The sequence below is a fragment of the Azolla caroliniana genome, unplaced genomic scaffold (assembly GCF_043228905.1).
Source record: "Azolla caroliniana isolate FFs.n. ecotype wild unplaced genomic scaffold, voAzoCaro1.0.p SCAF_12, whole genome shotgun sequence".
Classification (NCBI taxonomy): Eukaryota; Viridiplantae; Streptophyta; class Polypodiopsida; order Salviniales; family Salviniaceae; genus Azolla; species Azolla caroliniana.
The window spans coordinates 103617-124493 of record NW_028230447.1 but is presented as its reverse complement, the minus strand read 5'-3'; the positions used below and the strand labels follow the sequence as shown (position 1 = coordinate 124493).

General features: G+C 37.9%; 2 protein-coding genes across 2 annotated transcripts; one reads left to right on the top strand and one right to left on the bottom strand.

Moving 5' to 3' along the window:
• Positions 1 to 512: 512 nt before the first annotated feature.
• LOC147856674 (splicing factor SF3a60 homolog) lies at positions 513 to 5481 on the bottom strand. The gene is made up of 12 exons (XM_087328722.1): positions 5281 to 5481; positions 4984 to 5097; positions 3930 to 4034; positions 3683 to 3825; positions 3171 to 3267; positions 2945 to 3100; positions 2774 to 2845; positions 2546 to 2686; positions 2393 to 2470; positions 2177 to 2305; positions 1099 to 1245; positions 513 to 866 (listed from the first exon to the last, which is right to left on the bottom strand). The coding sequence occupies exons 1-12, from the start codon at positions 5452 to 5454 to the stop codon at positions 720 to 722; spliced, it is 1503 nt and encodes a 500-aa protein (XP_087184848.1). The 5' UTR covers positions 5455 to 5481; the 3' UTR covers positions 513 to 719.
• Positions 5482 to 17611: 12130 nt separating this feature from the next.
• Positions 17612 to 20874, top strand: LOC147856673 (histidine-containing phosphotransfer protein 1-like). The gene is made up of 6 exons (XM_087328071.1): positions 17612 to 17926; positions 19183 to 19313; positions 19397 to 19465; positions 19823 to 19894; positions 19988 to 20060; positions 20466 to 20874. Exons 1-6 carry the CDS (start codon positions 17867 to 17869, stop codon positions 20514 to 20516), a joined length of 456 nt encoding a protein of 151 aa, XP_087184197.1. The 5' UTR covers positions 17612 to 17866; the 3' UTR covers positions 20517 to 20874.
• The last annotated feature ends 3 nt before the right edge of the window (positions 20875 to 20877 follow it).

Genomic DNA, 20877 nt, shown 5'->3' with positions numbered 1-20877 from the left:
GCAATGATGTTTGAAGTTCGTCCATGACTACATAACATATGGCAATCCTTTGGCAACAAAGTTGTTGGCAATCTTAAGGATCTTACGTTAGGATAGGAAAGAAGGCCTCTTGTCACAATCAGAAGTACATTTTACATACCACATGGATATAGGTATAATTGACATTGCCATGTCCAGATTTCTCAATTCTGGAGTTGGTGATTGATGATGGTGACAAATAGAGATTGAACCACCTACTGAAAATTGTTGTAGGAAATACGAAATGTGTTAATTAGCACGATCTTCTGTGCCTCAGAGGATTCCATTGTAATTCATAGTGCTAGTTTGATACATAGTGACATATATCAAAATAATATTGTACTAATTTTTACCCATATTATGAATAGTAGAATTCTCAAAACTAAGAGGTATTTTTAAGACTAGCACTAATTATTCAACAGATTTTCCTTTTGATTGTTTAATCATCTGGCATTGATATCTCATAAAATAACGTGAATATTCATTGGTTCAAATAATTAGACTCGAACATATTCAGCCATCTTCACAATCACATCATGTGATTAAAACATTGCATACAAAAATGTTCATTGTCACTCACCATTCGCATTCTTTTAATAAAGATCATGAGTTACATTTTTCTTAATTGAGAAATGGCGAGGTATGTGCCGAGCCTTTTCACAACAGGGTGAGAATGTAATAAATCAAGCAGTGGATTGGACTTAGATGAGACCCTGTCGTTGTAAATCTGTATATGTCTTCTTATTATAGACATTTCCTTCTTGATCCTCATATTCTTCCTCTAAATCTGGCCGCCACTTATTTACTCCTTGTCTTTCTTGTATTCTCTCCCACAAGGCCTGAGCATCCTGTCATAGGAATGTTTTCGTGAAGCATAGTACATAATATATTAAAGAGAAAAAAGTTATCAAGATGCAAAGAATGTTGCATAAGATGAATATGAAATAGCTACCAGCTTTATTAGGCCCTTTCAAACAGAAAAGGGCATCACGATGGCAACATGTACTAATGTTATGCTGAGATTCCTAAAAATGTACAAACTCTTTCTAAATATCCTGATACAAACAACAGAAAGAACACCTTAATGGTCGTTATTTCGTGGAAGTTCTTTGTATTGGGGATACCAAGGCAACGCATTCCATGCTGATGTCTCCACTCTTTGAAGTGCCTTTCAAAAGCTCTCCGACCCCAATAGCTACTGTTTCCACAGATCTCGCAGTTGAATTCCTGCAAATATTTCCAGAACATGCAGTGGGAAGTGGGAAGCAGAACAGAAGGAAATAGAAAGATATCAATTTGGTTTAAAAGAAAGACATTTATTGCAGTAACATACACTAAAAGGTCTAAATTTTATACAAGTTTGAATCGCCACTAGATGACCTAGATATAGATAACAGTAGTAGTATTGCAAGAAAAAGGCTCAGACCAACATGTGATGGAAGAATATTACTTTCTAAGCTTCTCAAATACATGTCTTTAACTCATAAATAGAAATAACAAGCTGAAAATCCAAAAAGGTTCTCAAATGTTTGGTACCAGTACCAGCTATTCCAACGGTTGGAGCCTATGAGAACAAGTTACGTTTGACAGTGCCTAGCAGTGATAGAGCTTTCCACAAAGATGGATGCTTGGCAAGATAGGGATGAGGTATTCCAGACAATTCTAGAGATTCAGAAAGAATACAAAGAATGTTAAATAAATTACACTTATTTAAATCATGTGATGTTGTGTTAATTGGTCTTTCAATGATTTGAGTTAAAATACCTCTACATAAATGCTATTCTATATTTTCTTGCACTCCCAAATATATAGTGAATTAATTTAGACAAAATCAAAAGGATATGAAAACTAAATTTATTTGAACGATAATAACATAGTGTACAGAAGCAGTTAATTAGCGTTTCAAAGATTTATTCAAATGATCTATACATAAATTTCATTCTATATTTTCTTGCTATTCAGAACACACAGGATTAACTGCACAACTCATTCTCATGCTAGAGATTAGTCAGCCAATAGTGAAAAGTATATATGTGCATATAGTGGGCTTTGCTTTTGATATTTCAGCAGTTCTTCTGTAAATGATGATGGTAATAGCTTTAAAGTGTTTAATAGCAAAAGTAGCACACGAAGGTGTCTTTCAGATTGCAAAGCATACCTGGCCTAATCCATGTAGTTTATACAGCCAATAAGGGATAGGTTTTCCATCCCAACCCATTGGCAGCTTGAGAGGATTATAAATTTGCTGCTCTTCTTCATCGCTGTCACTTTCTGCTTGCACTTCCTCCTAGATATATCAACTAAAAATAAAACACCAGTACTACAGCAGCTGAAAAAATCATAATGACAAACTTGAGAAAAAGTGAGGAGGAACCTCTTCCCTTTCTGCTTCCATTTCTTCATATGTCAAAGCTTGCTTCTTTTCAACATGTGCCTTCGTCTCTTCAATCGCCTAGAATCAAACAAGATTTTAAGCAATACACAGCATGATGTCGAAGCATTAAGGAACTTAACACCATAATAATACCTCATGAAGCAATTCACAGAGGCGTTGAATCTTTACTTCTTGGAGTGCTATTTCTCTGGAAGCTTTTACGTCTTCAGGTTTTCCAGGACCACCCTTAACATTAGCAAAATGTTTGCGGTCGAGATTTTCCAGGGTGGTATACTAAAAACAACATAAACAGAAGTAAAAATAAGTAGGAATTAGAAGGGATCTAAGAAAATTAGTCAATATTACTCAGAAGCAACGTACCTTAGTAAGGAAGAGCCTTTCTGCCCTTTGCTGGGCTGTACCACCAGCCTTCAATCCTAGTGCCATCAAAGCCTACAGGAAAATCTAAAATAATTAATCATCCATTAAGTAAACTAATAGCTTTAATGAGAGGTTATCTTCACTCAGAAATTGTCATTACAACAGGTTTACCTGCTTAAGTTTCTCAGGCCCCAGTTCCACAAGTTCATCAACTGTTTCATAGTCATCCATGTCGATTGTCGATTGATCAGCATTGGATCGACCATCTTTATCTTCCCAACCTTGAACCGTGCCCGCTTCCCAACGTTCTTCAAAATCCATCTCGATCTAGACAACATACATTTAAGCATTAATGTAACAATGAGAGGTGTTTCAATATAAATGATTGGAAACAGACCTTGGAAAGAATTTTATCCAGATCTTGTAGAGGTTGTGTTCGCTCAAAAAAGGATTGAAGATATGCTGTCAAATCTGAAAGATAGCTTCTATATTTACTGCAATTGGAGAAACTCGGTGTCAGGAGTTGAAATCATTAATCAGACATTAAGTTAAATGTTTATAGTGGACGTTTTACAAATGCAAATGCCACTCATAGTATTTAAAGTAAGCACATGATTCATTTTTTTCACATATGATACACTGTTCCTACATGTCTATTTTATGTTCTACTTCATTGAAATTGTAGAATGTAACACAGTTTTGCCCCAAAATTTCCCCATTTACTTCCCTGGTTCTTCCCTTGACATGTACAAGCTGCACAAGGCCACCCCAATGCCATTTCTTTAGGGTTTAGGGTTCTCAAAAGAGAAAGATGATCTTACTTGGCACTTCAATGCTAAGACTTTTATAGCTCCATACCCATATGCATGTGATGTATGATTCCCATATAAAATAGTTGGCTTTACATGCCTGGAGAGCTTGTGTTTACGGGCAATCTTATGCGTCTGAGGAAATTCTTCTAGGTATGCAGAATACTCAATAGCAGGCCCGAACTTATAGTTCAAGTATTGATTATACAACTCGTGCATGTCTAAGTACTTCCCATTAGCCTCCTGCAAGAAGACATCCGTAAAGTAGAGAAGTCACACCACATATAGAAACGACCATAAGTTTATTACAACCACAATTATTTAATAATGACAAATAGACTAGAAACCTCGCCACTGAAGTCCACCCAAGGCTCCTCCTTGAGCAACTCCTCAGGATCATCTCCTGCATCGATCATCTTAGCATTAGGATGACGTCTATGATATTCACGAATCTGCATCAGCTCAAGATTAAAGAAAACTATCAGTAAAAAATCAGTTTTCACATGTGCAGTTAGCAGGAAATACTGAGAAAATCAGCCCCCACGCTTTCAATATAAAGACCATTGAAACATGCTGGATAAGAATGAACACCGGACATGTGACGAGGGTGCCAAATTACTAGATCATTACTAGTTAGGTGTCATATGAACTTAATATTAATGCTCACTTTATAGAGCAACACCGGAATCCTACATTGACAGACTCCTCAGCCACATGCTTTGTCTTAGGGAAACTTGCAAGCCCTTCAAACTTCAATTATGCAGTAATAAATCAGATTTCACAAATTCCATCTATTAACTTCCTCTCTAATCTTGGCATGTAAAACTCTCCTCAGAAAAAATGAAGTATATAAAATGATTATTTAGATACAAATGGAAATTTACAGAATCTATCTGCATTTCTTTATCACTGAGCTTGCTAAATAATGCGGATCCAGCCGCAAACCATACTTTATGAGATCTGGCGCAGAATATAACTCTCTCATTCCATTCTCTCCACGTTGTCTAGGCCATATTTCAGCTGCTCCCTTAATCTCTTGCTCAAAGAAATCCCTTCCAGAAATCTTGTTCCAAACAACATTGAGAATTCTTTGACATCACATCAGCATCATTGCAAAGGATTACTTTTAGCATATATATGAATGAACTACTGGATGAAGCTTTCCACTTAATAGTGCTGATATGGCCGTCTAGCATTACCTTTAGCAGATTCATTGAAGACTAGTAATTGATGCGTGCTATATACCTATTGTCACCATCATTGCCAACCATAATGCTTGCAAGCCATATATAAAGACCGCATATTGATGTACACTGCCTAGTGGTTGAAGAATGCTATAACCATTACCTAATATAATCTTTTGCATACATCATTTAACTCTAACTTATAGATGCATCCTACCTCTTTTAGGCGATCATAGAAGACACTAAACACATTCTGGCCGCCAGCACCTTGACCTCCCAACAAAGCCACCTCATCTTGCCGGGCGTGATCCTTGTCTTCATATATATCTATCTGCAAGAAGTAATAAGCACACTTATTAGAGGAAAGACGCCAAAAGATGGTTTACAATGATGAACAAAATGAAATATATATGCGGAAGGATGAGAGTTCCATGAAAAGAAAGGGATTCTTTTCATTCTTTCTTCCTCTGTGTGAGTGTGTCAGAGAGAGAGGGAGAGAGAGAGAGAGACTTACTAGGCGAGAGGATGTGAGCATGATGCTGTCGAGCATGTTCCTGACACGGTGGTTCTGATGGAGCCGCTCTTTCTGCGTCCTCACCTCGCGCTGCAGATCCTTGACAATCAACCTCTCCAACCGCTCTACTTCCTCGTGATCCGCACGGGTCTGCTCCAACAGTGTCCCAGACATGACGACGACTTACACAGAGCAGGAAAGGAAACCCTAATACTAAATAAGCCTCTGCGCTTTCGTTCGTTCCTGTTGTGGCTGTGGCTGTGGCTGTGGCTGTGGCTGTGTGTTACATACAACTCTCCACTACACAGCTCCGAATTCCGCTGCTCCCACTCTTTCCTTCTTTTTTGCTTTGTCCAAATCAACCAAATTCATATCTTGCATTGGATTTGGCATGTAAAGAAGGCTTTTGATTTCTCTACAACAAAATGAAGAAGTAGAAATGACTTGTGGTGGGCCAAAGTTGGAGCTCTCAAGAAACATATCTTTAAACTTCTTTTTTGCCCTCTGCCCTAATCTATCGATCTATCTATGTATCCAGAGAATTCATCTATGTACATATAAGGAAACATATCTAAAACTGTCTTTTTGTCCTGTCCTACCGAATAAGTTCATCCATCCATTAGGAAACATATATGTAGCTAAAAACACTCCTCTTTTTGCCCTGCCAACAAGAACAACAAAAACAAGAGAGATACCAAGAGAGCCCATCCACCGACTACGAAACATATATCTAAAAACTCCCTTTTTTGTTCTGACCTGCCCTACCTTCACCTGCGAAAAAGATGAACAAAAACGAGAGAGAGAGAGAGAGAGATCCATGAGAGACTTTCAAACATATGACATAGCGTTTATGGCAACAAGGATAAGACAACTCGAGAGAAGGTTATAAGACTTGGAGTTGGCATTGGGACAATTAAAGACAACACAAGTAAAAAACAAAGGCAAATTCGACAAGACACATTGATTTGACTACGTGATCGTGTACAACAATAACCTCAACAATCAATACAATTCAATGAGGAAGTTTGCAATCTCATGGTTTAGACTATACATTGTGACAGGCACAAATGACAACGCCACCTACCACCTCGCCGAACTCGACGAAACAAGGCTAGTAGTACTGGCCAGCCAAACAAGTTAAGATCTTCAAGGAGCGGCAAAGAGGCAAGCAAATCCTCGATGTCATTGGAGAAGAAGAACACGACAACGACCAAGCATCAGGTCACGAGGATGGCTTATATGACGAAAGGGGAAATTTTGAAGGTAGACTACAAAGGGCATAGAATTTGAATCATCATCAGTGCAAATTAAAGAATTATTCTCTATTTTTCTTTTTTCTTAATACAAAGCGGGGTAGTTTGCATTTAATGCAAAATGAGGCACCTCTCTCTTCATACAAAAAGTGCAAGGGAACTCATTTAGGTTCTACTTTTGGGGCGTTTTGAGTTGGCTTGGGGAGAAGGAAGAACTCTTCATTTCAACTTTGGTATTTTGGCATTTTTGGGGAGCATCAGCTTTTGCCTTTGGGAGCTTGGGTGTTAAAGGATTCAGCCAACTCACTTACCGGTCATTTAAAGAGAGGACAAGGTGGTATTGAGAACATTGCTCTGACACTGAGGCCTCGTGGCCATTGGTAGTAGTCGGGGTCTCGGTGGTATACTCAACTCACCTTCACCGGAAGCTCTAAACCTCATTTGTTCTTATTTCTTAAATTTGGCCATTAACATGTGTTGGCATAAAAGACCAACTTCACCCTATTTGTATCCTTGGTGTGAACATGCTACCCAATTAGGGCTTGAGCATATATAAGCCCAACTAAGAGGTTATAGAAATGCGAGAAGGAGTTTTCAGAGAGAATAATACAATCTTCCATTAGAGCTTAACAACGTGCTTCTTGTTTCTCACTTCACGCCTACCGTGTATAATTTGTTTCTCTAGTTTATCTATATTGTTTGCATGACACTAACTACAAGTCCTCAACATTCTTTTGTTGCACATCTCATATTTCCCACAACCTTGTAAAAGTCATCAACTTTTGGTGAAACCGTTTTGTTGTAAGAAAGAAACAATTCTCTATAAAAACCTTTATTTCGAGCCATTACCGTGTCATAGCATTAGTCAAGTGCCTCAGTGGTAGTTGTGCATGATGCTAATAATGTATTAATTGCCCTTCGTCGTTGTATGTGAGTGTGAGGAGGGCTGAGAGGTTGATGGAGGATGAGCCTTACCATTCTTCGTTCGCCTCAAGAGTGTTCGTCTTGTTTATTCACCTCCTTTGCTTGCTTTTTCCGTTTGCATCCTTTGTTTGTGTCCTTCGTTCATGACATCTATGTTTGTGTCTTATGTTTGTTCGCATCTTTCCCTACGTTTGTCTCTCAAGCGTTCTCTCCACCTCGACCTTTGTGCACTAATAATATATATAAAGGGGATTCACATAAGGAGATCTAAAAAGTGGTAAGAAGAATCTTCTCTCACACCATCACGTCCTCCATGGTCCATAACAACAATGGTTTCACTTCAGTAGCACATGCATTTACTCAACAATGTGAGTCTTTATTGTATTCTAGAATGTGGTTATCCATTCGGAAAGTGCTACCTCAATGTTGTGCATTATGAATTCAGTTTGGTCACCCTTTGTTAGTTGTGATGTCCACAACTCAATTTCTTGCTTGATGGCCTTGAGTTCTTATATAAGCTCTTGATAATGTCGGTTAAGATTATGTTGATCCATTAGGATGCTCACTTGCTTAGGTGTGACTTTGAGACGTGTGTAGATTGGGGGATTTGGGGCTAGCATTGACTAATTAAATTGAACTAACTAACAAATAGAAAATCCCTCACCTTCTTGGTAACTTCTGGCATTAGGGAAACTTACCCCGTGAGCTTACACAAAGCTCGTTTGTAGTTGCGATCATCGGTCTATCCCTGGCAGTGACATCAAATAGATGTGTAGCTTCTGTGTATGTCCACCTAAACAATTCTATAGATTGATGGAGTTATGCCTCTTGTCAATATCGTTGTGCCTAGGGGTTTTACCGACATATGCCCTATTGGTGGCAAACCAGGCAAGAGTGATTGTTGAATCCCCTTGAACTACGAGTTTACTTAACCTCAATGATTAATGCTTATACGTACTCTCTTTTCCTCTCATTTTACTCTCTCTTGCACATGGTAATAGATGTAAAGACAAACAAGGCACACAAGGGAATACCCAATTTCTTATTACCGAAGAGGTTTAGGACCATACAAGAGGGGAGATATAAGGTTTGGCTCGACTAGCTCTTAACCCTAGTCACATTTAGCTCTAATAGAAGATTAGGGAGGTACAATGAAATCTATAATACACTAAAGGAAAAGAGAAATACTTAAGATTGGAGTAGATCTACGAAAGTCACCAAAATGTGGATTTTATAGCTTTTTACAAGGTTAATGGGTTCCTTTCATTCTAGGTTGCCCATTGGCTACAATGCTTCCTATTTGGGTTACTCTATCCCCATTTTCCTATGGTTTGTTTAGCTCAATGCCTCCTATTGGTGCCTTGGTCTCCACAATTGGTGTCTTGGGTCCCAAATACTTAACAATCATGTCAAAAATTTCGGGGTCTTAGTCTCCAGTTTGAACGTACTCCTCATCCAACCTTCTTCTCCTCCAACAATTGGATAGGGAATAAAATAATAATATGAATTTGTAGGCCTAATCCGCCACATAGATAGTAATTATGTAAGGCAAGATTCAAACCTTGCACCTATATAGTTAAAATCATTATATTTGCCAATAAGGCAATTACTATTAAATATTAAATAAAATTATAAAAACACTAAGACAAAAACCCTCTAGGCGGGTCTTATTGATCCCCTCTCACAATCAAAAGCCCTACTCTCCAAATTTGTGGTGTGAGGACTCCAACCACGGAATGATTGCTGGAAAATGTTATTGCGGTTACGCTTCACTTACTTTAGGCCACGAAAAGGGACCAACTGCCCCCCCCCCCAAACTAGATGGATTCTAAACATGGATCTCAAAAATAGTTTCTCCCGCCAACTGGAGGATAGATTTAGTGCATCCATGTGGAAGGCATGGTGTGACATTAGACGAGGACTCAAGTGCGATCAACCCAATTCCGAACCTGCTTGGCTTAGTCAACGTATCCTTTGGAACCCATGTATTAGGGATGAATCTAATCAACCAGTTGGATCAAATAAGGGGTTGTCATGGGGATACATGTTGGAAGATCCAGGAAAAAGTATAGAATGTTGGAGACGGTTTATGTCATTGCCAATACAAGACCAGGCCAACATCCTCCATGGAATCAGGGGTAGATGGGCTATGAGATTTGAAATCATTAACGCTCTACTGATTAGGGAAGCTGCTCATCAAAGGACGACAACGGAGAAATGGATAGGCTACAAGGAGGAGGGCTCTTTGCTCCCAAGAGGTAGGGACATACCGGACAAGATCGAAGGCTCTGAACTGCAGGACAACGAGGCATCAACACAGCGTAGTGTAATTCGAGTACTAGCATTTACTGGGCATAAATGGATTGTAGGTCCTGATCCAATCAAAGTACAACTAGATTGGCACATATGTATTCATGAAAACACATGGCTAGGTAAGGTTAGTTGGGACCCTTTGCAATGGACATGGTGTGCTCCTTACGCGGGGCAAGGAAGCAAACCTATCCCTTTCTTTCAATTCACAACTAGATTGGGTCGCCATATTATAGCCGCTCAATCTGTCCGAGATCCGACTATTGCAAAGGTCTGGAAAACATATCATGTTCCTACCACAATTATCACCAAGTTTTGGCAAAAACTCTGGAAACAACAACACGTGAGGCAAATCACCACTTTCCAATGGCTATTAATACATAAGTCACTACCGGTTGGTGCGTGGCAGCGTGGGAACGTCAACTCTCCTAATTGTGTAGCGTGTCCAACTGTAGTAGAATCAATACGACACACTCTATGGGACTGCCCAAAGTCCCATCGAATATGGCAGGGGTTGGCCGCTTATTGCAATTATGCTAGGTGCAAGGCTCAATCAAGTGGGGGAATGTATGTTGGCTATCATGGCAAGCCCCAATTGATAGATATGAGCATCAGGAAGAAGGGATGACTTTGGTTATAAAAGCACAATAAGTTTTTTTCTCCACCATCGACAATGTCCACTCAACTCCTATCAATGCCAAATCTCAAGTTGTGCTGGAATTGGTTAGCCCAATAACTCTTTGGATTCTATGGAAACAACGGTGTAGACGGGTCTTCTCCAACCAAACTGTGCAACCAATAGTGTTAATGCAAGAGATATGGAGTGAAGTGGTAGCCACTCTAAAGAGCCAATATGATGGCCTCAAGGGTGACTCTGATGGAGTTGAAAGACAACGACTAGCCTTCATCCAACAATGGTCGCCCTCCCCCTTTTATTGAGTTGGAGGGCATCCACATAAGATGGACCTATTGTGTCCCTATAGGGATTTGTATATATTAATCTCATCTGTAAAATTTTATAACTAATGGAAGGAGATTTTTTTTTGAAAAAAAAAAAAAAACCCTCTAGACGCTAAACCAAATATCCACATGTGGCTTGAACCCCCCAACACAACAATTCGAGTCTCCAACCCATCCTCCATGGTTCAAGTTCCTGGCGGTCCCACCCACATGTGTAACTTCACAATAATGCCTTGATGTTAGTCGTACAAACTAGAAAATCACATGCGGAAATAAATAGTTTTAGGAGTCTTGTGTGTTGTGTATGTGTGTGCATAATTAAATCTAGAAAAGAATGTCCTCATACAAGCGTGGAAAACAATCATAACCCAAAATAAAAGCCCCCAAACATGTGAACAGTGGTTGTGTGAATGGTGGGTCTCGTACTTTTATGTAGATATATATATGTGGATATATAGATACATACATACATATACATATATATATATATATATATATTCAACCTAGAAAAGGCACTAGCATGAGTTACAAATATGTATATACAAATACATATATGCATGTGTGTGTGCCAATCGTATTCGATTGGAATAAAAGCACACCCACATATCTATATGAGTAGATGTGTATATATAAATATTTCATAATTGATCAGAACAAAACGCACATGCCATATAGCTATAAAGTATCATGATTCATGAGCTAGGTATAGATTCATCTCGAAAAAGCGAACCCCCCTAAAAAAAGACTCCATATACGTAGGTATATATAGAGAAGGCCATATATAGAGAAAAAACACTCCATATGTGAATTGTGGGTGCCAATATTCATCCAAAAAAGAAACACCTATATATGTATGTATATAGAGAAAGGAATGACTACATAAAAGATGTTAAAAATGGTGTGTGCGTGAACTACCCTAGAGCACACGTGCCCCCTAAAGAAACTAGGGAATACACCCAATGATATGTTTACCAAAATTTAAACCCTATGCTAGGGTAATGTAGTGTGGCCAACAACCATGGTAGTGACACCCTATAAAAGTGTTTCCATGGTCGCGTAGGGAAGGGTGCCATCTGTTTGCTTGGCAACAATGCCACCCGTTTGCTCCACTTGTGTAGTTAAATCTCTTTTGAATTTTTGTTAAGTTGTGTTCAAATCTTCATATTGTTGAGCCCTAACTCGACATCCATTAGTGTTTATGTTGGATATGGGTAACCACCAAAGAATATTATGTGTTGATGACAATGTTTTTAACCAACCTCGTTTGAAGAGATCATTACACCTTCTTCTTCATGATTTTAATCATAACCATGCCTCCTTGAGAAAACACCCAATAGCATGAACTTTAATAAATCGACATGAAAAATTAAAACAGGGCTTTGCTACACACTAGCAAGTAAAATATACTTTCTAGAGCCAAACCTCCAACTTCCAAGTGAATAAATATTAAGTATTACCACCAACATTAAAACATCTAGAAGTATGGAATTGTAATTATATATGCAAACTATAATATAAGGTAAGATAAATTATTCTTCGATATGGATGAAAATAACATTGATTTGTTGTAGATGTTTTAGACAATTATTGTATAATATTAATTTTGAACCAACTAGGTCATGTCATCTAACCATCAAAGCAAAAGCACATAGAATAAACAAGAGGAAAGATAACTTCACTTACATTACCGACAAACTAATAAGAGAAGAGAGAACGAGTTGAAAGTAACAAGACAATAGAAGTCTTCGTATGGTGTAATTGTTTATGTGACTTGAATATACAATAGATATACAATTATTCTTGATTAATTGGATAAAATAATCGGTGCACATTATGATGATATGCTTTGGGTATTAGTTTATGAAGTTATGTACGTATAGAAATTAATTGTAGAATTGATTTTTTGACACGACAAGGTTTCGTCATCTATCATACCAATAGCACTAAGAATAAACAAAGGTTCACGTGGTTGAAAATGTTGTATATTTTTGCCATACGGATTAGTAATACTAAGAAATTAATTAAAGATTGAAGTCATTACCTTGATGATGGAAGAGGAGGCAAAAAATAAGGAAAGCTTCAATCAAATGACAAGAATATTGATATACGAGGGAGGAATTCATGACCAAATCAACCAATTTAGGAATCAAGATGAAATTTTAAAAATAGAATTTACAAAAGGATTAGAATTTTTTATCGTCCATAAAGAGGCCAAATTTGACCTATGGGACCAAAGTATACATGTGTTCTTGAAACGTGTCTCCTTCCTAAGAAGGGGTATTCATACATTGAAGCACAAAGTCTCTATGTGTGAATAAAGCATACACATATGAGCTCAACCTTCTCGGTGGTGTCTTAAGTATGACACTTGAGTTATCACTCCCTCTTAGTATGTTAGCATATCTTGAACAAATTGCACTATATGTCGAGCATGTGAAGAGCAAGTGACATTCATCCTCTACCGTGCCTTCGTTGCATACTTTGCATGTCTTCAAATTAGTTACATTTTGATACCATGATGCAACTTCAATACCTAACTTGTGAGATTGAGTGCGAAGTAGTGTAAGGGCTCTACGAGCATTACTACTCATATTGGTAATGAGATAAGGTTGGATACGATCAATAGGCATTCTTGCTTTATATTGAGACCAACATTTGCAATGTAGTATTCTAGCTTTGTCCTCTTAGCATCTTCCCACGTCATCCTTAATGATTCCATCAACCTTTCCTCGATCATTACATACTGCATAGCATTGCCCGAAAGCTCTAAAAGATCATCCAAACCCATCTTCTAAACCATTTCCTTATGTCAACAACCCAACCTAATGAGAGAATCTTACTTTTATGATTCTTTTGTAGCTTACATCCAACATTCCAAGCAAGATGTGGTAATTGATGATTCGACATATTCTTGACTTTTGTAATGTATTTATATACTTTTTGGAGTGCCAATAGTTCTATGAGTCGAACACTTGTTTCCAAGAGCATAACTTGGTAAGAGGTAGTGCATTTAACTTCTATTTGCCTCCTTAAAAACATCTTTTGAATTTTCTCAATCTCATTCCATGCACTGAGAGAGATTGTGCCACCCCATACTTCTATTCCATAAAGCAATACTTGTGTTACCATGACATTGAACAACATTAGTTTTACTTCCCATCCACAAGTATCACTCTGGTTGCATCGGTTCTCCAAAAGGTAATATGATTTCCAACCGGTTTGGAGCCTAGAACCAAAGCATGCACTCCATTTATTTGTGGCAGGTACATCAATACCAAGATAGTTAAAGCTTTGAACAAATTGTATATGTTCATCGCTATATGTGAGATAGGGTAATGATGAGGTTGGATGGTTTGCACGACCATCATTTTTGTTTTCTCCACATTGACTGCTAGTCCACTACTATGGCAAAATTCTTCGAATACCCCAAGTAAATTTTGCATTTTATCAACATCATATGAGAAGAGTACCACATCATCAACATATAGAAGCAATAAGATAACATGTTGCATCAATTTGGGAGCATTCGATCCTTCTTCCCTTGCAATCTATTTACCACTTCTTCTAATTTATCAATACATAAGCCAATGAGTGTGGGTGGAAAGACATCAAAACGTCGATAAAAGGTAGAAGTTGTAACTTGTGACTTACCAATAAATTCCCTTGGAAGTGAGAAGAAACCAAATCAATCAAATGAAAAAGTATAAGTGGGGGAATATTAAAATCATTCATTTTCTAATAAAAAACCAATCAAGAAAGAAAGAAAATAGAGTTTCATTACTTTTACTAAACAAGGCAAAAGGAAAATAAAGGTTCCTTGGTTTTCGCTAGAGAAATTAACTACACAATGAGAAGAAGGAATTATTTTAGAACATTGCCACCAATTGCATAAAGTACATTAACATAACATCAATGCAAGCATCTTGTTAAAAATAGCGAAATCATAGACGTGAATCAAACATCTCATTAAAAATCATGGATTATAACACAATTAAGAGTTTATGTACATTTTCCAAATAGCATGTGTCTTGGCATGCATGGAATTCATTTTGGTTATGAATGTAATGCAAAATAAGAGGAAACTTGTGTATGCTTTTTGGATGTAAGCCACTTATTCGAGGATAAGTTACTACCACTAGACATTGGGTGATTTCTTGTCGAAGCTACAAATTTGGTTGCTATTATCTATATGCTATCATACTAGGGCTAAGTGGTGACCTAGATGAGATTCTTGAAATTAACAATAAAGTTGGATGCGTTCATATGGAGGGTACAATATAACAAAGAATATTCTATTGAAAGATAATATTTTAATGATCAACACTCCCTCTTGAGAGAGAATACTTGAAATTTACATTACCTCAACAACATGCAACAACATGCCTCGAGTCTTTGTCAATTTAACTACCCAAAGTTGAAGATTGTGTAGATCACATTTGTACCATCAATCATTACATGAACATTCATTCTTCAAAATGGAAGTCGTGACTCGTACATCATTGGGAAAAAGGGGCCACTAGTATATTAGTGGGGGTGCCATATATAATATCCTCCTTAATCTCCTTTAAAGACTCAACACTGAGTTTGTTATGATGAGTTGACTTATATGCTTCTCGAGTATCTCAACGATAATGCTTGCTCAAGTCTCCAATGTAAAACATTACGAGATCTCTAATATTGAATCTTGATAAAATTGTGGTATATTTTTGGCAATGGCCTTCCAAATGTGTGCTAACATGCCTACATTGAAATGTATAGGATAGGTGTGTTGAAAAGACATAAATGCAGAAACCAATAACGCATCTGCTCCTATGCTAGAGACATTGTTTTGTTGTCAAATGAGGCAACCCATCTAATTATTGTTAAATGTTTGTCACTTTAACATGCAACGCATTCAATTTGACCAATTAAGGCTCATCGTGACTATTTTTTCACACAATACAATGAATATACCATTTCTTTTCCTGTTGAAAGCAATTTCCACTCGTCTTTTATTTTGGTTATCCATCCTTTCAACAACATGCCTAGCAATTATGTATTCAGTTCTTCGGTTTCATCGATTCCATACTTTGTCCACTAGCATGTCATGATTTCCTCATGTTAGAATGATGATCTTACTCTTGTTTGTCTTGATTTCCTCATGGTTAGAATGATGATCTTACTCTCGTTTGTCTTTGCATCAAATCCCCATAAATGAGCGCAAAGCTATTATTGGCAAATTTAGCATTGTCTTATCTAAATCACCTTAACTTGCCAGCTTATGAAATGTAACAAACACATGGTGTGTCTATATTTTGTTTCCTTTCTAAGAAAATTTGCAAGTTCCTACTATAAAAAGTAGTATCATTCTCCATTTCAAGGGAAGCTATTGTTGTGTACTATCCAGTATGAATTCTCATCTTATAACCAACCCATAATGAAATTGGCAATACATTTGCTATGTGAATGCCAAAAACTCTCCACATGTCTATCGATGACACATAATGGTTGATCATGAACAATAATGCAAAGTATTTTGGGTGTTAAACCTAGGGGCACCATGTTGTGGTGGTTCCACGAGGAGCAAGTTGTGATAATGCACAATATCACACAGGGGCAATGGATAATATCAAGGATGGTTAATTATATTACACCAAATGTGGTACATGTGTGTGATTTTTGCAATGTCAATGTTTTGATGCACCTGAAAAATAGATTTTGTTTGCCCAACTTTCTCAAGGGTGTTGCATATCCTCCTCCATATGACAGTGAGAACCAAGGGTGTGCATTTCCTTGCAATAAATAAGTAGAGGACGATCCTTCTTAGTCAAGATAAAAATTTAATGGATATTTTGCCGGAACAAGTATGTGTATCTGTGACATAATCCAACACGATAGCCAACATATGACCTTGCCCTAAGATGAGTGGACTGAAAGGGTGGATGTTAACTCGTGGACGAACTAATTTTTTTGGGTACATGGAGATGCATAGGATGGATGACCTCCTGTTAACTACTGATGCATAAACGATGGTATAGTTGGGATGCGAAGTCTATATTCTTCTTTCATGATGAATTCATATTGTTTGATGCCAAATTTGCATACCAAATGTCCTTGTGACTATTGTTGAAACGAGGAAGATATTCCATAAACCACGAAATGGTCTACGTATATGTGGAGCTAGGAGTTGATCAATGACGATATCGTAACGTGGCGGTACGTAAATGTTCGTGTCGGATTGGTTCATATCAATGTGCATCGAGGAGGGAGTTGGCGCAAAAAAGGTTGTAGGGTGTGTGTCCATTGAGGAAGATGGGTGTATGTTTTAGCTGTTCATTTTGGGTGGAGGTGTGATCCTCGAACTTGTTGGATTTGTTGTTGTTCTTGTTGGTTGGCAATTTATGGCAGATTAGGAAACATGCATGTACATACATATCCGTATGTATGTATGTATGTATGTATGTATGTATGTATGTATGTAGATGGATAGATAGATATCTATGTATGTAGAGAGAGAGAGAGAGAGAGAGAGAGAGAGAGTTACGATGATGACGGAATGAAAAGCATGATCGGCATAATGAAAACCGAAAAGCAGATCACATGGATACCATGAGACAGAGACAGAGACAGAGAGAGCAAAAAAGGGCAAAAAACAAAAAGAAAGCAAAAGGTGAGGGACCCGAGGGGGAGGGTCACACACACACACACACACACACACACACACACCCTCTCTCTCTCTCTCTCTCTCTCTAGGCTGTGCTAGCAGTAGCAGTCTTCTTGTCTCTGTCTATTTAAATCCTCGTCTCTCGCTCTCTTTCTTCTGTCTGTCTGTCTGTCTGTCTCTGGAGAGAGAGAGAGGCCTTTCTCTCTTTCTTTCTTCTAAATTCTCCAACCAAAATTGCTTTGCTTACTTGGGTCAACAGAATCTCTGGCCTGCTCACCCGATCCTCACCTTTACTTACTCTACTACTTACTACCCATTACATACATACACAAGCACTACCCAGAAGGAACACTCAAACACAGACAGTGTGTGTGAGAGAGACAGAGACAGAGGCTATGGTGTATCTTCTTCAAGCTCTCTGATTCCTCTCTTCTTTTATTTTATTGAGCTTTTCCCCCTGTCATACTTTTTCCTCTGTTGGGTGGATTCAGCAACGATGGAAGTGACCAAATTACAACAGAAATTCGCGGATTTCACGAATGACATGTTTCAAGAGGTGGGCTTTCTTTCCTCTCTATTTTGTACCTCTCTCTCTTCCTTCTCTTATCTGTTGAAACTCCGTGTTCTTATCTTCTGAATTTCGAGAGCGTGAGAGAGATTCATACATCTAATATAAAACCATGTCCTTGAAATAAAACAAAGCAAAGAGAAAAAAACAAAAAAAACAAAATAGAAATGAGAATTTTCACTAGACTCCATTCCCTTTACATGGCTCCTCTTCTCTGGATCTCTCCTGTTGATTGATGCATGAAGTCCGACATGACATTTTTGAAAAGCATTGTAAAACGTCTCTATTTCCCCTATACATAAATTCTCTTTTTCTTCATCCTTAGTGGCGAATACATACAGCCCTATACTTGATAACTCTTCTATTTCCAATCTTAATCATTATTTGTTGCATCAAATTCCTCAAGCCATTGATAAAGACACACGCACCCATATCCTGGTATTTTGAGCTTCTCTCATTTTCTTGTGGAAATGGGTTACTTAAAACTCAGACGTAACTCCTCAAAACACTACCTCTATATTGGGTATCTCAATAATTCAGAAGAAGTCATGGACTACAAAGATGCACCATCAACGTATCGAGTTCTCTAAAGTAGATATCCCAATCTTTCAGAAGAAATGGGAACCCTGAAAGGTGTCATGAACCAGGTCAAGTATTTGATTTTGTAGAAGACCAATGTATAAAAATGAGCGAAAAAAGAACCCTCTTTGTGAAACTTTTCTTGTAACCCCTATAGCTCCATGATACATCTCTAAGTGCATTTGGTTTATCCCAATTACAAGGGTTGATTTGGACATAGAGTTCCTGCTAATAACACTGAATTTAGTTCAAATTCCTCCTGACTACTAGTTAGTGGTTGGTTAGTAAGTAGACTGGCCTGGCCATCTTGTCCATGGCATGGTTGAAACTTGGTTTAGTCTATCATAAGACCCCAAGGCACTCAAAGTGTATCGACATGACACATCTTTGTTCTTAGAAGTCCGCATATGAAGTAAGTAGGTCATCACAAAAGATCTTAACCTCCTCTTGCACGTAACTTCCTCTTCCACTGTGTGATGAGAGATTAGCTGTGAAGCATACCATCAAGTATAAAACAGTGTTCACATACGTCAGTATCATTTGCGGTCCACTTGTTATGGTTATTTCATTGCATGTGTTGCTGGTCCTCCACCACATGGTAATATTAAAGAAGAGAATAATCACAGATGAAACAGAAATGACAGGGTTATACCTTCTCAATGCAGGGATTTCTAGATGACCAGTTTACTCAGCTTCAAATGCTTCAAGATGAAAGCAATCCAGATTTTGTTGCTGAAGTCATCAATCTGTTTGCTGAAGATTCGGAAAGGCTCCTCTCAGAGCTTACAAAAGCACTGTACGTTTTTATTAACTTTGTGTGAGATGGCTCTATTTGTCACACGTTCTGTACTTAGCTTCTAATCCTAGCACTTGTTGCAGTGAGCAAGAACCGATCAATTTCAAGAAGGTAGACGCATATGTGCATCAGTTCAAAGGAAGCAGTTCTAGGTTTGTACTTGTCTAACATATATTCAACAGAGGCAGATGTTGTCTACACACCACCTTTAGACCTCCTTTTTGTATGTTACCCAAGCATGCCCCTTAGATCTCCTCATTATAGCTCTACCTATAGCCAATAGAGATCAGTTCGTTCCCACAATTGCTATGATTATCTAGTGAAAAAAAGTTACTAAAAATAAAGATACTTCTGTTTGATCTCTTAAGTTACTCTAGATTGTAGAGGTATTGCAGATAAATGAGTGTCACATGCTACATGAGCACAAAATGATTTGAGATGAAAGAGAAAACGGGGCATTTTTTGCACGGTGTATAATATCAGGAAGTTGTTTTTGCTGCGTTTTGCAGTGTAGGTGCTCAGCGAATTAAAGCTGTGTGCTTGGATTTTCGAGCCTATGCAGACGCAAGCAACAAAGAAGCGTAGATACACCAACACTCATTTATGTATAATTAGCTGCGATCTTTTCGAATTCTATAGTTATCATTTCTTTTTGTGCTCGAATGTGTCTACAGGTGTTTGCAGGCTCTACAGCAGATCAAACAAGAGTTTTATGCTGTTAGAGAGAAGCTCGATACTTTGATGCAGGTGAAGATATCTGCATGCACACTCCACTACTTTTTTGGGGGATTATTTTTGTATTTGTAACTACCCTTATGATTTGTGTGTGCTCTTTACGATTTAAAAGGCCTAATTAATAATACCATTGTTGGAATTAACCCCATTAATCGATTTATTAATTAGTCCCATTGCGACAATCTCAATCTCTATGTGAATTGAGTTTATCATCCACAATGAGAATTTAACTGGTTTAAATTAAGGACGATCGCCTTACCCTTTTTGATCAAGGGCAGCTATTGTTTGTTAGGAGCTGTAAGGATGCCTTTAAATTTATCACCCAATATGAGGGGGTAATCTGGAAACTTCCCATCTCTTTTCTACGAATTCCCTTAATCTGGAATTAATTCTGGTTTTCGATCTTCTTTTTCATAGCTTGAAAAGCAAATTATTGCTGCTGGGGGAGTTGTTCCGATGATAGAGTGAAGCCAATGGATTGGAGGCGTGTTGTGTGGATTAGAGAATGCTGCCTCTTTCTGTTGCATGAACCTGGAGATTTGGAATGAGAAGTTGCTTAGCATCTCAGCTGAAGTCATGTGCTCTGTTGGAGGCCTGGACATACTACTCATTTTACGTACTATTGGCTCCATTCTCCGAGATTTAATATCTTTTAGGTTGTTAATACTTGTAGTGTTTACTATATAGTCAGTAGTGGCCGATGTTTTCACATGTGATTATAAGTTGAGTGATTCAAACTTTGATCTTTGATGTGGCAAGGCCTTTGTTTGCTTTAGAGCTTATGTATTCATGATAAATAATGTCATTTAATTCAATTGTCGTTGGAGAT

What these genes read in the sequence shown, in the direction of transcription:
- LOC147856674 (XM_087328722.1), bottom strand. Translation starts at nt 5,454, where the DNA reads ATGTCTGGGACACTGTTGGAGCAGACCCGTGCGGATCACGAGGAAGTA. An exon ending in GGCCTGAGAAACTTAAGCAG is followed by an intron (nt 2,846 to 2,944) that starts GTAAACCTGTTG and finishes ATTTTCCTGTAG; the next exon opens with GCTTTGATGGCACTAGGATT. An exon ending in AACTACATGGATTAGGCCAG is followed by an intron (nt 1,246 to 2,176) that starts GTATGCTTTGCA and finishes AAATATTTGCAG; the next exon opens with GAATTCAACTGCGAGATCTG.
- LOC147856673 (XM_087328071.1), top strand. Translation starts at nt 17,867, where the DNA reads ATGGAAGTGACCAAATTACAACAGAAATTCGCGGATTTCACGAATGAC. An exon ending in TCAGAGCTTACAAAAGCACT is followed by an intron (nt 19,314 to 19,396) that starts GTACGTTTTTAT and finishes CACTTGTTGCAG; the next exon opens with TGAGCAAGAACCGATCAATT. An exon ending in GACGCAAGCAACAAAGAAGC is followed by an intron (nt 19,895 to 19,987) that starts GTAGATACACCA and finishes ATGTGTCTACAG; the next exon opens with GTGTTTGCAGGCTCTACAGC.